The sequence below is a fragment of the Mustela putorius genome, unplaced genomic scaffold (genome assembly GCF_011764305.1).
Source record: "Mustela putorius furo isolate JIRA1106 unplaced genomic scaffold, ASM1176430v1.1 tig00000508_pilon_pilon_pilon, whole genome shotgun sequence".
NCBI classification, from domain to species: domain Eukaryota; kingdom Metazoa; phylum Chordata; class Mammalia; order Carnivora; family Mustelidae; genus Mustela; species Mustela putorius.
Genome location: NW_025421402.1, coordinates 15339466 through 15353958, shown reverse-complemented (window position 1 = coordinate 15353958; position 14493 = coordinate 15339466). Strand labels below are relative to the sequence as shown.

The window sequence follows — 14493 nt, the reverse complement described above, 5'->3', positions numbered from 1 at the left end:
CTTTCTTTTAAGACATCTAGTGGAAAGAGAAAGAACTTCTTAACCACAGAGCTACCCAGGCTCCCGGAGAAAGAACTTCTTAAAGCAAATTTGGAATGCGGGTCATGGTCTGGGAAGTTCAAGAAGAAGTAACAGTCCCTGTGGCAGGAACGAAGGAGAGGAGAAGGTTAGGATGTGAGGCTGGTTCCACATTAGAGGGACCTGAATTGGGCATGAGGGAGTCGTGTGTGTGTGTGTGTGTGTGTGTGTGTGTGTATTAGGTCACTAGCTCTGTGTCTTCTTTGGCCAAGAGTTAAGATGATGGTGACAAGTGCAGCAGAGAGGGCTGAGGGGTCCAGAGCAATGCTTGAGGAGCTGTTGGAATGAAGGCTGGACAGCTGAGCCATCACTGGGGATTGACGCGTGGGAAGTGCCCAAGTAGACAATAGCTCTGGTCTTTGCGTCCACCTGCCCTTAGCTCATCTGATTTTTTTTAAAGATTTCTATTAGGGAGAGGGAATAGGAAAACATATATGCTAAATTTTGTGTCTGAAGGATGCAGGCTGTTGCCAGTATCGGCATATTTAAATAATAATACATTCTCTAAGCTACTGAAGGTTTACAAAATAAAGGGATATCATGGCTGAGACCATCTTTTTTTTATAAGAGTGTTGACAATCAGGGCTTCTGGGTGGCTCAGTCCTTGAGCCAGCCTCTGTCTTCGACTTGGGTTGTGATCCCAGGGTCCTGGGATCAAGCCCTGCATCAGGTTCCCTGCTCAGCAGGAGGCCTGCTTCTCCCTCTCCTACTCCCACTCTCTTGCTGTGTCTCTCTCTGTCAAATAAATAAATAAAATCTTTTTAAAAAAAAAAGTGTTGACAATCTATGTGGTTAGGACTAAAGGCAACTGAAAAATGTCCACAGTAAAAAACAATGGTGAGCAAATATACAAATTATATTTTTGATACTTCTTTAATTCCTGGGATTAAGTAAATAAAGAGCTTCTGCCTTGATTATGAACATTAGTAAACAAAATGTGCTTTCATTTCTACAGGTACTTTTAATTGCTTAACAAATCTTAGGTATTCACCACCAAGCCAGGTTAATTCGACACCTCCATGTGTACCACTTCTGTTTAAGACAGGTGTCTTAATTAAATAAACTAATAATTTTGCAAGGAGAAGCACAAAAGCATAATTATCTAATTTGCTAATTGTTCAACTATGTTGATTTGCATATTTGTTAGTTGCAACATGAACAAATAGTTTGTATATGTGTATCCTACCGTTAAAGTAATGAAGCCACTCTTGGGATTAGCATTTCCTAAAGTGTGTTAATAGATGCTATGTAAAAAGGACTCTCGTTGAATAGGTTGAAAAATGCTAGGTTAGAGAAAATTGAATAGTTTTATTCTGCAGGAGGTCTAGAATCCTAGAATAAGATAATATGCATCTTAACTATCAGATACACGGTGCTCTGCTTCATGAACTATGTATGGAAACCCATCTTTCCAGGGGAACATCTCAGGGCACTAATGTTCTAAGGCGCACATTTGGGAAAATGCTGTTTCAAGTTGTTTTAACAATAAGTTGGTCTCAATTTTTTTTGCTAGTCACTCTGTTCTGTAATCAGCACACAGGCAGGAAAATGAATTAAAGGGGCATATTTTTTTGTTTGTTTCTGTGTCTCTACATCTCTCTCTCTCTCTCATACACACACACACACACACATACACACACTGCTCTTTATAGCTGCTTACAGTAAACATGCAAACCTCTTTTTTCCCCCTTTTATTATAGGCATAGTGACAGGCTTGCTACCCTTCAAAAACTATGCAGTAACCCTAACTGCTTGCACTTTGGCTGGCTGTACCGAGAGCTCACAGGCATTGAACATCTCTACTCCACAAGAAGGTAAAGTAATTTCAAAGGTCTTGACTTCCACATTTCAGTTATGAATAATAAAATAGGAGAAGAGCTAAATGCTGCAAGGCCATTTGCTGGAAAACCCCAACCTAATTTGATGACAAAGTGCATTGCCAGGCCATAATTGCTCCATTTTTTGGGGGGGTGCGAAAATGAATCAAACTCCATACCCTTTAATGACATGCATCTTTAATAGCTGTAATGCAGATTAATGGGCTTTTTAATTGCTGTTACATTGTTCATGCAAGAGCCTTGTCATTAATATGAAGCATCTGAAAGATTAATGAAAGCTTCCTCATTTTACTATGGCTCAGAAGTAAATCTAGAGACAGTCTGACTAAAAAGAATTGATTGTACGGCACAGTATGAAATTGAGAATCAAACGGTTGATTTCCATGGTCTCTTTGAACTGCTAAACACCAGCACAGGCAACAATTATTTCAGTATGATGGAGCCTCGAAATGCCGGTTGAGGCATTATTAATCACTGCTCCGTTCCTTCTGACTGAAGTCTCACTTTTGTTGTACTTGGAACTTACAAACTGTTGGCATAAATTAATGTTTCAGCAAGCATACGTTAGGAAGGCAGTGAGAAAGAGAAAATATTTTAGCACTCCAAAGTGAAAGCTTTGCTCAGGCATCAGAACGCATCGCTTCAAGAAATAACAGCCCTCCAAACATTGGAAGCATTGTTACTTCATATTTCTCTCTCCTGGATGAGAGGAATTACACATCGCTTCTACTCTCTAGCTGTCAAGTTATTTAGGAGATTGAAAAGCTTGATCCTCTGGGGAACAGTCAGCCAGTCTCTGTCCCTCAGCATTCCTGACTCCCTCTTTCCCCTTCCCTCTTGCAAATCCTTTAGCGAGTACCCGTCACACAGAAGACATGAAAGAGAAAGACAGTGGCCCATGTGATGAACCAGGATAGAAGGGTCTGTGAGATCTTTCAAGTGACCTTGCCCCAACGAGAGCCTCCTCACCTGGACTATGCCATCAGTGACTTGTCATCCATGTTTTCTCAGGGTTCTCTTAGTCAAGCCTGTGGAGAGTCAAGCCTGTTTCTCTTACTGGGGCATTGCTTCTGCTGTGCCCCGTGACCCATGTGATGGTCGTCTCCTTTGTCAAACGCTTCCACCAGCCTCAGTGTCCTTATTTTCTGGATGCCTCCTACCCCTTCTGTCCAGGTTTTGCCTAAAATCTACTTCACAGCTGTATCCCAGAGGGATTCCTAAGGGCCCAGTTCACCATTTCCTCTTCATTAATTAAGGAATTCCCAACTTCCAGCTTTTTCTTAAAGTTACAGCCAATGTACCAAACCAAAGATGTGTTTAGGGTCAATATTTTAAACTTTAAGTTCCTGTGAATCCTATTTATTCACCATTACAGAAAATGAGCAGAACCTTATTTGAGAAAAACAAACTTAGAGTGTCGTTTTCATCTATAATTAACTGATTCTGTACTTGCTGGTTAATTCTACAGAAACACATACGTTTTTTCATACCTATTATGAACCACCCTCCCCAGCATTGCCCACCTTAGATCAAAAGCTCCTCAAGGGTAGGGACTGCTTCTGTTTAATTTGCTTTAATAGGCACAGCCCCAAGTAGAGATTACGGGTTAATAATACTCTTGATGAAGTAATGCAAGCATCAGTCAAGTGAACTAGGGTAATACTCCCCATCAATCATTAATGCAAATGCTCATAAATTTAGGACAGTTATTTAGTACTGTTCCTAAAGCAATTACTGACAAGTTGCCCATGGATCAGAAATATTTCTATGCATGGAATATCAGGTTTATTTCATGATTTATTGGTTTAGGTCTGAAAAGTTTGAATTAGAAAAGTAAACTAAAATTAGTCTCTATGAATCTTCCCACCCCCCCCCCACAGCCCCACAGGAAGTTCAGCCACCAGTAGCCAAATCTCTTCCCAATTCTTTGTTACTATCCTGGGATCCACCCAAAAAAGCAAATGGCATTATAACTCAGTACTCTTTATATATGGATGGAATGCTAGTCTATTCGGGCATTGAAGAGAACTACACGGCCACAGGTAAGACTCTTATAGGTATTGGTAACTATTTCTTGTCTATGTTAGACTCTGTATATTGCAGATAGATGTAGTCTGTAATTGTCTGAAAGTCTGGTCTTTAAAATTGGGGTCCTTATTCTGTTTCCTGTCATTTGGTCCCCGTGAGTGGTCCCCAGTCCCACTCACCATGCCCGGTTGAGTCAATGTCATATCAAACAAATTCTCCTATCACAAGAGTTAACTACTTTCACATCTTTATGAATGCAGGATAATATTAAGACTCAGATGTGTGACTCAGTGTTGTATGAATTTGGGGCCATTTGAGAAGAAACATAGTGTATATGTTGAAATCACATTATAACGTGTGACAACACTCGAGTAAAATGAAGTAAATTGCTGAAAACCTCGTAAAATGCAAGACGCCTATTTTATGTCTTGTTGCCTGGTATCTGAATCATGCTTATATTTGTGTAGTAATTTTAGTGGCTATATATTGTATAACATTTTATATACTATATGTGACTGTCTGGTAAGACACCATGAGTCAAATATTGACTGAGGAAAAACTGAGGTCTAGAGATATGTCGTTCTTCATGAAAGGTCACAACCAGGGAGAGACAGAGACAGGATTCATTATTTATTCAGTCCTCCACACTAATGCCAGCTGCTAAGGTAGTAATAGAGAATCAGCGGCATGCTGGCCCCCCTCTGTTGGAGCTTGTGGCTTCAGGAAGACACACATAGATGTGGGGATGAGGTCTTTGTGGACAGAACTATGGCATTTACCCAGTGGCAGCCTCAGGGTTTACATTTTTTGGTGTCCTCTCTAGACTGAGAACCTTCAAGAGACACGATCTATTATTTTCTTTAAAAAAAGAGCTATTACTTTAATATTTTATTCCTTAAAGTTGGATAGAGTTCTGTAATACATGCTCTAGGAGGTAAGTGTGAATATTACCCCCAGGTTACAAATGAGGAAACTGAGGCAGAGTTACTGTGTAACTGCAAAGTTACACAGCCCACAAGTGGGATTTTGCTACCAATCCAAACATTCTGGCTGTGACGGAAAGCATGTGGTTTTAAAACAAGTTACTTTCCTTCTGAGACTTAGTTTCTGAATTTGTAAAATGGCAACAACTATGGTTTTCAAGATTTTAAAGAGAACCAGAGCTATAAATAAAACACCTAACATAGTCTTAACACTTAGTAAAAAGAATACTCTTAATTCCTATAAAATGCAGAGTTCATGTTTTAAACTTTAAAAACGGACTAATCTCACCCAAACAATATCTGAAGGCATTATTTTAATTAAATATTACAGACCAAAGAAATTACTTCAAAAAGATGAAAATGTTTTATGGAATGAACTATACACATGAATTAATAATTAATATAAAACACTTCTGTAGGATCCAAAAAATGTCATCATGCATAATAGGAAAACACATCTTTTAGGCCCAGTAAAGACATTTCTTTTGAGAAGCCTTCTTTGATTCCAAAGTAAGAGTTGATCTAATGAAGATATGCTCTTTGGGAACCTGTGTGCCCCCTCTTTTTTGTGTGTGTTATCTTTGAATAAGGGTACTTATTTGCTTGTCAGTTTGTCCTTCTGAACCCCAAGTTTCAAAGACATGACTATAAGTGTCTGGTTCATTACTGTATGTCTAGGATTTATCACAGAATGGGTATAGACAGTTTGAATAAATGAATGAATGATGTATCACCACTTCCTCATATCAGGGAGATCATATGATAGTTGTCTTTCTCTGCTTGACTTATTTCGCTAAGCATGATACGCTCTAGTTCCATCCACGTTGTTGCAAATGGCAAGATTTCATTTCTTTTGATGGCTGCATAGTATTCCATTGTGTATATATACCACATCTTCTTGATCCATTCATCTGTTGATGGACATCTAGGTTCTTTCCATAGTTTGGCTATTGTGGAGGATGTGGTGATACAATATGGAGGCTTAAGTGGGTAGAAGAAGAATAAATGAAACAAGATGGGATTGGGAGGGAGACAAACCATAAGTGACTCTTAATCTCACAAAACAAACTGAGGGTTGCCGGGGGCAGGGGGTTTGGGAGAAGGGGGTGGGATTATGGACATTGGGGAGGGTATGTGATTTGGTGAGTGCTGTGAGGTGTGTAGACCTGGTGATTCACAGACCTGTACCCCTGGGGATAAAAATATATGTTATCAAAAATAAAAAATAAAAAAAAAAATGAATGAATGAAGTTGGGTGATTGCTGGGAACAGAAAAAGAAGCTAGCAAAGGGGAAATTCGGGAGGGTAGGAGTATAGTGGGAAAGAAAAAGTGACAGAGAAAAGGAAAAAGAAAAGTAGAAAAAGAAACGAAGATACCTTCCATAGGTAGACCTGAGTGCTAGCCCGGTCCATAGGGAAGTTGTGTGGCTGACGGTGGGTCTCCAAATGTAAACCTTGACTATTTCCAAATTGTGCAGAAGTCCGTATGTGGTGATTCTGTGCACAGTCAGAAGAGCAGTATGGGGAAGACAGGAGCCCAGCATTCACATTGATTTCCAATACTACTTCCAAAATGCTATGAATTCTGTATTTTGTTTGATTGAAGCATTAACAGAACCATATGACTGGTAGCTACAGTGAAAAATCTTGGCAAATGTTAACATAGTGGATTAGTACAATAGATGCCCCCAAATATAATACAATGTAAAGAAAGTGAGATATTTTTGTAGTGTCCACAACCATCTTCTCGAGTCACAGAGATAAGAGATTCTTTAATGGTTTTCATTTTTAATGTAGATTTTTAAAGATTAAATCTTTGGTATTATTATTATTATTTTTTTTTACTAGAGCCTTCTTGGCTTCTAATAAGCAACTGGATTTCTTGCTGTTCTCATTCCCAAATAGCACAAGATACAAGGTACATTGAGACCGCAACACAAAGGAGAGAAAGGAAGCCAATAACATTATGATGGGATTCAAAGTCATGCATGATTGTTCTAACATTAGAGCTAGTAAAACCAAGCCTGGGGAGGTTAAGGAATTCTAACCCATACCAGAGGAACCACTTCAAATCTAGATCTGATTGGCTCCAGAGCCCATACTTTGATTCTTTCCACATTCTGTTACTCAAATTATTACATATTATCTTATTTTTTTCGTATATAAATCCTATATATTATTACACATTCCCATAATGTGTAAATGTTTTATGTAAATATGTAAATTATCAACATATTAACATAAACATATCGTGTAAATATGCAAATATTTACACCACAGGTGAATGTTACATAATATATAAACATTACATATTTACATAAATAACTATTACAAATTATTACATATGATTGTATTTTTCCTCTGAACAACCCTGACAGGGTGACCAAAGCCTGATTGCAAACCCCAGAGCCCCCGTGTCGTTCTTTTTTGGGCTGCCGTAACAAAATACCACAGACTGGCTGGCTTAAACAACAGAAATTTATTTCTCACAGTTCTGGAGACTAGAAGTCCAAGATCAAGGTGTTGGCAGGTTTGGTTTCTCTCGAGGCCTCTCTCTTGGGCTAGCAGACAGCTGCCTTCTCACCACGTCCTCCCAAGGTCTTTCTTCTGTGCGCGCAGACCTTTCTTACCTGGTCTCTAGTCCTGTTGGATGGACTAGAGACCATGGGTTGGTCCTGGTGGAACCTGTTGGTCCCACCCTTGTGATCTATGTAACCTTAATCACCTCTTCAAAAGTCCCATTTCCGAATATAGTCACCCTGAGAGTTAGAGTCTCGAAATATGAATTTGGGGGAACATAGTTCAGTCCATAACAGCCCCTAAAGGGAGTGTTTTCTTCTACTATGAGGGTAGACTGGATGCCCACTTCTGTATAGATTCTCAAGTCGTGTGAGGATTGAAGAAAGTGACCTTAGGATCCCTTCCAGCTCAAAGATTTTGTATCTGTAACAGGCCCTAATTCCAGGTCATTTACTCTTCGAAGTCTACCTTTCCACTGGGAATCGCAGAGAAGACACAAGGAGAAAGGGAATCTGTCTGAAATCAGCCAGGAGAAGGCTGATAGAGGACATGGCCCTGGCAGTTTGAACAGGCTCTAGCCTCTCCAGACACTGAATCTGGGTCATGTTCCATTGTCAGATGCATCCATGACGTCACTGGTACTTGTTGCTCGCCCTTGTGTCCTTTCCGTGCTGAGCCTGGTTTGGGGGCGGAGTGTCCCCTGGGGAGGGCTGGTGCTGTCAGCGGCTGTGAGAGTCTGGGGCTACCAGAGCGGGTCTCTTCACTGCTGAAATGCCGATTCACAGGGAAGCAGAGAAATGGAAGATGCAGTCTCATGGAGTAGAGAAATAATTGATAATATTTTTCAATTATAAAAGCACTATATGCTTATTGGAGATAATTGAAAACATCCAGATGTCTAATACCTGAGAATCCCACCATACTGATAGAAACCCAGTATAAGACATAATTCCTGCTAGTACCTTATTAATGTTCACAAAATTGATCTGTAATGTATAATGTTGAACCCTTGCATATTCCCTCACTAAGACTGTATCCCACTTTAGGAGGCATTTTTCCTGAAAATTTTTTTTTTAATATTTTAGTATTAACATATATCCCATCCAAATGTATGCTAATACATACATTAACCACTTGAAAGAGTTCAAATTTCTAATTTATCTCTCCCTTTAATATGTTGTGACAAATATTATTTCATGTAATCTTGTTTATTAGATTCCCAAAAGGGGAACAGCTAAGTCAAAGCTAGTGAACCTTTCCAAAATATTGGATATACATTTTCCTACTGTTTCCCAGAAAAGTTCATCAGCAGGGCATGTTACATTCTTAAGTCTTTGATAATTTTGCAAGCAAAAAACATTATTTTCTTTTTGTTTGCATGTTGAACTACTAGGTAGAGGGCATACTTTTTGCATGTTTCGTAGAGATTTATACTGTACTTTCATTCAACTGATCACAGCCTTGATGACCAAAGACTTAATAGGTGAGGAATAATTTTGAAACTTCCTAAGGAGCTGTGTTTGATATTCTGTTTTTCCTAGTTGTAATCGTCTGCATTATTTAAAATTTCTTGTCTTCTACCCTATCAAAAACTTCCTTAATAATCTGGTTTTGGTGTCCTCCTAAATATTCACAGTGTCACTTTTTTTTTTTTTTTTTTTGCCTCCCTCTTACTCCATTTATTTGTAGCATCCTCTTAAGTTCCTGCATGGAACCAACATCCTTCTCTTATGTGTAGCAAATGGGTCTTGCTGCCAAGGTGAATACAGGTAAAAGTAAATGCATTTCAATTCAGCAGCCACTTAGAATCTCGGTGGTTTGCATTTTTTTTTTCTTCTTTCTCTTAAATATGAAGCATTAAAAGTCAAAGGCATTGCTACACCTTGAGTTAGTACAAAATATATTTAAAAATGCATACAGTTCAAATTTTTTGCCTTGCATAGGCCATAAGCTAGTAGTATGGTGGGTCAGTTGTGACACTGAAAAATGAATCCAGTTAGAGAACCTCCCGAAGGCTGTTGATGTTTGCTATAATAAATAGCACACACTTTAAGTCAAACTTTTTCATTCTGTATTCAAAGGTAATGGATTTTTCGTAACCATAGTAACCTTGGTGTATTTCTGGATAAATACATGAGGTATATACATTCTAGTTTTATTTTTGAATATAAACTACCACATTATGTATTACTAATAATATGAAAAATAGGATGTAGGTTAGTATAATGACAGCTTAAACTAGTATGCATTTTTCTTCTGCAAAAAATAAATATTTATCAAAAGTATAGGTTCAATTAATTTTCCCCCCAGTTTTGTGGTATTCCAGTGGTGCCATTTATCTTTTTTTGCAAGATCTCCATTAATCTCTTATTTCTGTCCCATAACAGATTTTTAAGAATTTTGAGGTAAAAACAATTGTGCTTTAAAGCCTATGATTAAAAACATTATTGAAAGATTGAAAGACCTATATTGATGTCACCAATAAAACTATTGTGAGCCACTTAAGATGTATGTATATAGTATGTTCATAAAGAGGCAGAAAAAAAGAAACCTTTTGTGAGGCCGTTCAACATCCCAGGATTGTTTCAAAGTTCAGGCTAGATAGCATCCTGATTGATGATGACTATCCAAACTGTAGCCAACCAGATCATTCTCATTTTAAATGAGCACCCTACCAGAAACGGGCAATCTTTAAGAAGTTTGTGAGATGTTTCAGGGAAGCCTACAAAGTTTTCGGAAACAAGGATAGCAAGATGGTGGGAACTGAGCGAAGTATAACTATGCATGTGACAAGGGCTTTTATGTGAGTTGTGGGAACTGGGAAAGAAAGAACAGTGTTCCCTCCAGACAGTTCCTTTTTTATGACACAAGTTGTCATTGGTAAATCTACCTAAGCCATTTTTGAGAACTCCTAGAACTCCAGAGGAGTAAAGGACTCTGTGATGTACATATCTGACACCAAACCATAAAACACGTAGGTTTGCAAGTGTGTCACCTAATAAATCTATAGTAGTCTTACGATGGAGTAAGAGTGGCTGATTTCTAGCACCAGACAAGGCTTCTTCCCACTGCTACCTCCTCAGAACCTGTGCTTCTGTCACTGAGGCTAAGGCAGTAAAGAAGCAAAGATAAGGGGCTCCTGGGTGGCTCAGTGGGTTAAAGCCTCTGCCTTCCACTCAGGTCATGATCTCAGGGTCCTGGGTTCGAGCCCTGCATCAGGCTCTCTGCTTGGCAGGAAGGCTGCTTCCTCCTCTTTCTCTGCCTGCCTCTCTGCCTACTTTTGATCTCTTGTCTGTCAAATAAACAAACAAAATCTAAAAAAAAAAAAAAGTGAAGCAAAGATAACAGCAATGTAAGGTGTGTGGGTGGTGTGTGTGTGAGAGAGAGAGAGAGAGAAAGGGAAAGGAAAGATGAAAAACAGATGAATATCTGGTAAAGTTAGATCGTAAGTATATCATTAACCAACTAAGAAGTGCAAAAGATTTTGGGGATTTTTTTTTTTTTTTGGTCTAATTTGCCAAGGTCAAAAAAAAAAAATGTTTAAACAGCAAAATAGAAATGTTCATCTGGAATCTTCCAAACACTTAAGTCTGATGATGAGAAATTTATTGCAGAAGAAGCTGTATTGCTTATGGCACAATAAAAAAGCATTTAAAGGTTGGGTACTTCTAACCAAGCGTTATAAGGAACCTTATCAATTCTCTACAAATTTGAGCTAAATTATATTCATTTCCACTGATAGTTTACAAAAGATCCTTTCTTAGCAAAATAAAACTTCACTTTAACCTTGATATTTTCTGGACTTTTGCATTTTTGAATACCCCAAGGCAGTGCATTTAAATAACTCTTTTTACATAAAGTAATATGATAGAAAGGATACTGTTAACATGCTTGTGTTCTAATCCATAAGGCCGGTATTAATAAGACAGAGCATATGAGGGTTTTCAGGTAAGGTAATGATCTCATCTATGAGTCATGGAACCTCTCTATTACAAACTAAAGTCATACTTTGTGCCCTTTTTTTGTCACAGACATGCAGCATTAAATTATAAAAAGTCTAAGAAACCTTGAGGCTACAAGGAAAAAAAGCTGAATTATGAATAGAGGCTAGATCACTAACTCTGTGATCAAAGGCTTCAGGAGAGTCACTCAAGATTTGGCCACAGACCAGATCCTTGGGTCAATCAATAGGGGAAACTTGACACTTAATTGGGTTTGAAGAGTAACTTAGTAACAAAGGGTCAAGTGAAGTGAAATAACTTGCACAGATATTGAAATATCAGTTGTGGTTCATTGTAAACAATGTAACCAAAGTGTCATTTTTACTTTAAGATATTTCACAGTATACCAGTATGTGAAGAAATGAATCATGTTTAAATGTATTTTAAGACCTATCCCCAAATATTACCTGTCATTTGTTAACATAAGTGATGAGTATTATGTTCTTAAATAAGTAGGAAAGGGCTTTATATTTGAAGGTATTTCAGAGGGAGGGAAGGAGATAACATCCAGGTAGAAAAGAAGGGGTGTTCAATCCAGAAAATGGTGATGGAACCTGCCCTACCTCTGAGATCTTTACAAACAGAGACTAACTGCTATTCCAGGCACTCTGACAACTGCCATTATTTTTTATTTTTTTAAACTTAATTTCACTATAAATTCTTAATATATATATATATATATGCAATAGACAGCTTGATGAATATTCAGAATCTGAAGACATCCATGGAGCCAGCACCAAGCCAGAAATAGACGCTGTGAACACCCTAGAAGTACTCCATTTTTGCCTTCAAGTCTTTATCTGCTGACTCAGGTGGCTGCTTCCCTGTTAGCATAGATTTGTTTGCTATTTTATTTTACTTAATATGAATGGAAGCAAATAATATGTTTTCTTTTGTTACTGGCTTCCTTTGAAGAATGGAGGTAGAGACAGTAATTCAGTGGAACAGTCTTTCATGTTCCTCTTCCTGTATTCCAATCTTCTGACTTCTGGATAGTTGCTCTAATCCTGTCAGCTGTTGTTTCCTGTCCTTCTAGAAAGCTACTGGCATGCTTACAGAATGAAACATCTACATCTTTCTCCAAGTCTGAAAGTAAGAAATAATTATAGAAAGTCTTCATCTATGAAATTAAAAGTTAGCGTGTGAAATCAGTGGTTTATGTACACCAGAAAAATAACTCCTGGATGTCCACTAATGGAATATTGTATGGCCAGATAGCTTATGAAGCAGTAGAAGAATATTGAATAAGGCAGAAAGAGGCTAAAACAAACGTTTTCATTGACAGCATGTAACATGAGTCTATTTTAGTAAAATGCATGTGTATATATGTGTGTACTTATAGATACGTGTGTTTATGTACACCTAAGTGATAATAGTGGTTATCTTCCAGTCATGGGATCTAAGTGTTTTCTTTTCCTTAAGGGGAGTCTTTTCATCTTTTAAATTCTCTAACTTAGATATTAGAAAGGAGAATTTTTGTAGTACTTTTCACAATTTTAATAGATGTGATAAAATTGGTATAAAGGACGTATATTTTAGGATTCTATCACCTATTAATACTTAGCTTTGACTTCTCTCTAGTCTTTACCCTGATATTTAATCGGGTTAATTCCTTACTCCTCTCTTGGGGCCAGTGTCAATGACAGTCTCCTTACCTCCAGCACTATCTGCTGTCATCAAAACATCACACAATCTTTTTGATGATCTACCTCAATTCACACATTTTCCTTTGGTTCACAGAATCTTTCATATAATTTTCCTAGAAGTTTATCACTCAAATATATTCTGTCTTGTAACAAAAATTTATTTAAAGGGGAAAAATCTTGATCCAAAACCAAAATGTAGGTTCACTGAGTACAGTTATCAAGTATTTATTTATTTTTCCTAATCTCTATAGTATGTATTGTAGAAATAAGGACCCAACTGGCATCTAATAAATTCTTATTGAATTGAGTTGAAATGAATTGGATTAAACTGAAGAAACACTGAGAATCGGTAAACTAATATTTTAAAGTAAATGACAACAAACACTGATGCATAATTCAGAAGTAATTAATATGCTAACTGTGGTAAGCAGTTTTAATGAGGTAGGCTGTTCCTGTAGCTTCTTAGAAATTTTCAAATGTAATTATCCAATATGTAGCTTTTTGTTGTTGCTGTTAAACTTCTTGTATACATTTTCTAGGGCTGCCATGACAAAGTATTACTGAGGGGTTAAACAACAGAAATGTGTGGTCTCACAATCCCAGAAGCTAGAAGTCCCAGATCAGTGTGTTGGCAGGGTTAGCTCATTCCGAAGCCCATGAGGGAGAAGCGTTCTCTGCTGCTCTCCTGGTCTCTGGTAGTTTGCCTGCAATCATTGGCCTTTGACCTGTAGATACTTTTCTTCAGCAGAACTCAGGACCTCCAGGTTGAAGAAAATCAAGTAAGCATCCTGATTGGTGCCATTCTAATATCCAATGTTCTCGAGTCACTGATAGGATTCTAAAGGCTTGCTCTGGATTTTTACTTCCCCAGTGCATTTTGCCTCACATTCTCCATTACTGGCTCATCATTGACCACAGTTCTTCAGGCTCACATCTCTTACATGGAGAAGAAGAAAAAGAAAACATGGAGAAAACATGTCCTGGTTCTGAGTTCTATCTCCCACTCCTACTCCCCACCTTCGCAGCCTGGCCCTTCTCATGTTCACAGCCACTGTCCTTACCACCGCTGGCTCACTTGTTTTGCATCTTTACCTCCTGTGCATTTGCTGGAGCTTCCCCTAAAAAACAAAACAACCAATCAACCAAACAAAATCCCACACAAATTGGGTGCCTAAAACAACAGAAATTTATTCTCTCATAGTCTGGAGACTAGAAGTTCTAAATCAAGGTGTCACCAGAGCTAAAGCTTCCTCTACAAACTGATGGTGGGGGGAGGGCATCCTTCCTTTCCTAGCCCAACTTGTCATGGTTACTGGCAGTCTGGAGCATTCAGACATATGCCTCCGTCATATGTGCTGTTCGCCTGTGTCCAGATTTCTCTCATTCTGTAAGAACACTA

General features: G+C 38.2%; 1 protein-coding gene across 1 annotated transcript in view; it reads left to right on the top strand.

Moving 5' to 3' along the window:
• USH2A (usherin) overlaps window positions 1–14493 on the top strand; it is a 681643-nt gene that overhangs the window by 295937 nt on the left and 371213 nt on the right. The window contains exons 30-31 of the mRNA XM_045081155.1: window positions 1779–1892; window positions 3797–3958. Of these exons, the coding sequence (XP_044937090.1) occupies window positions 1779–1892; window positions 3797–3958 (276 nt within the window). The remainder of the gene's footprint in view (window positions 1–1778; window positions 1893–3796; window positions 3959–14493) is intronic.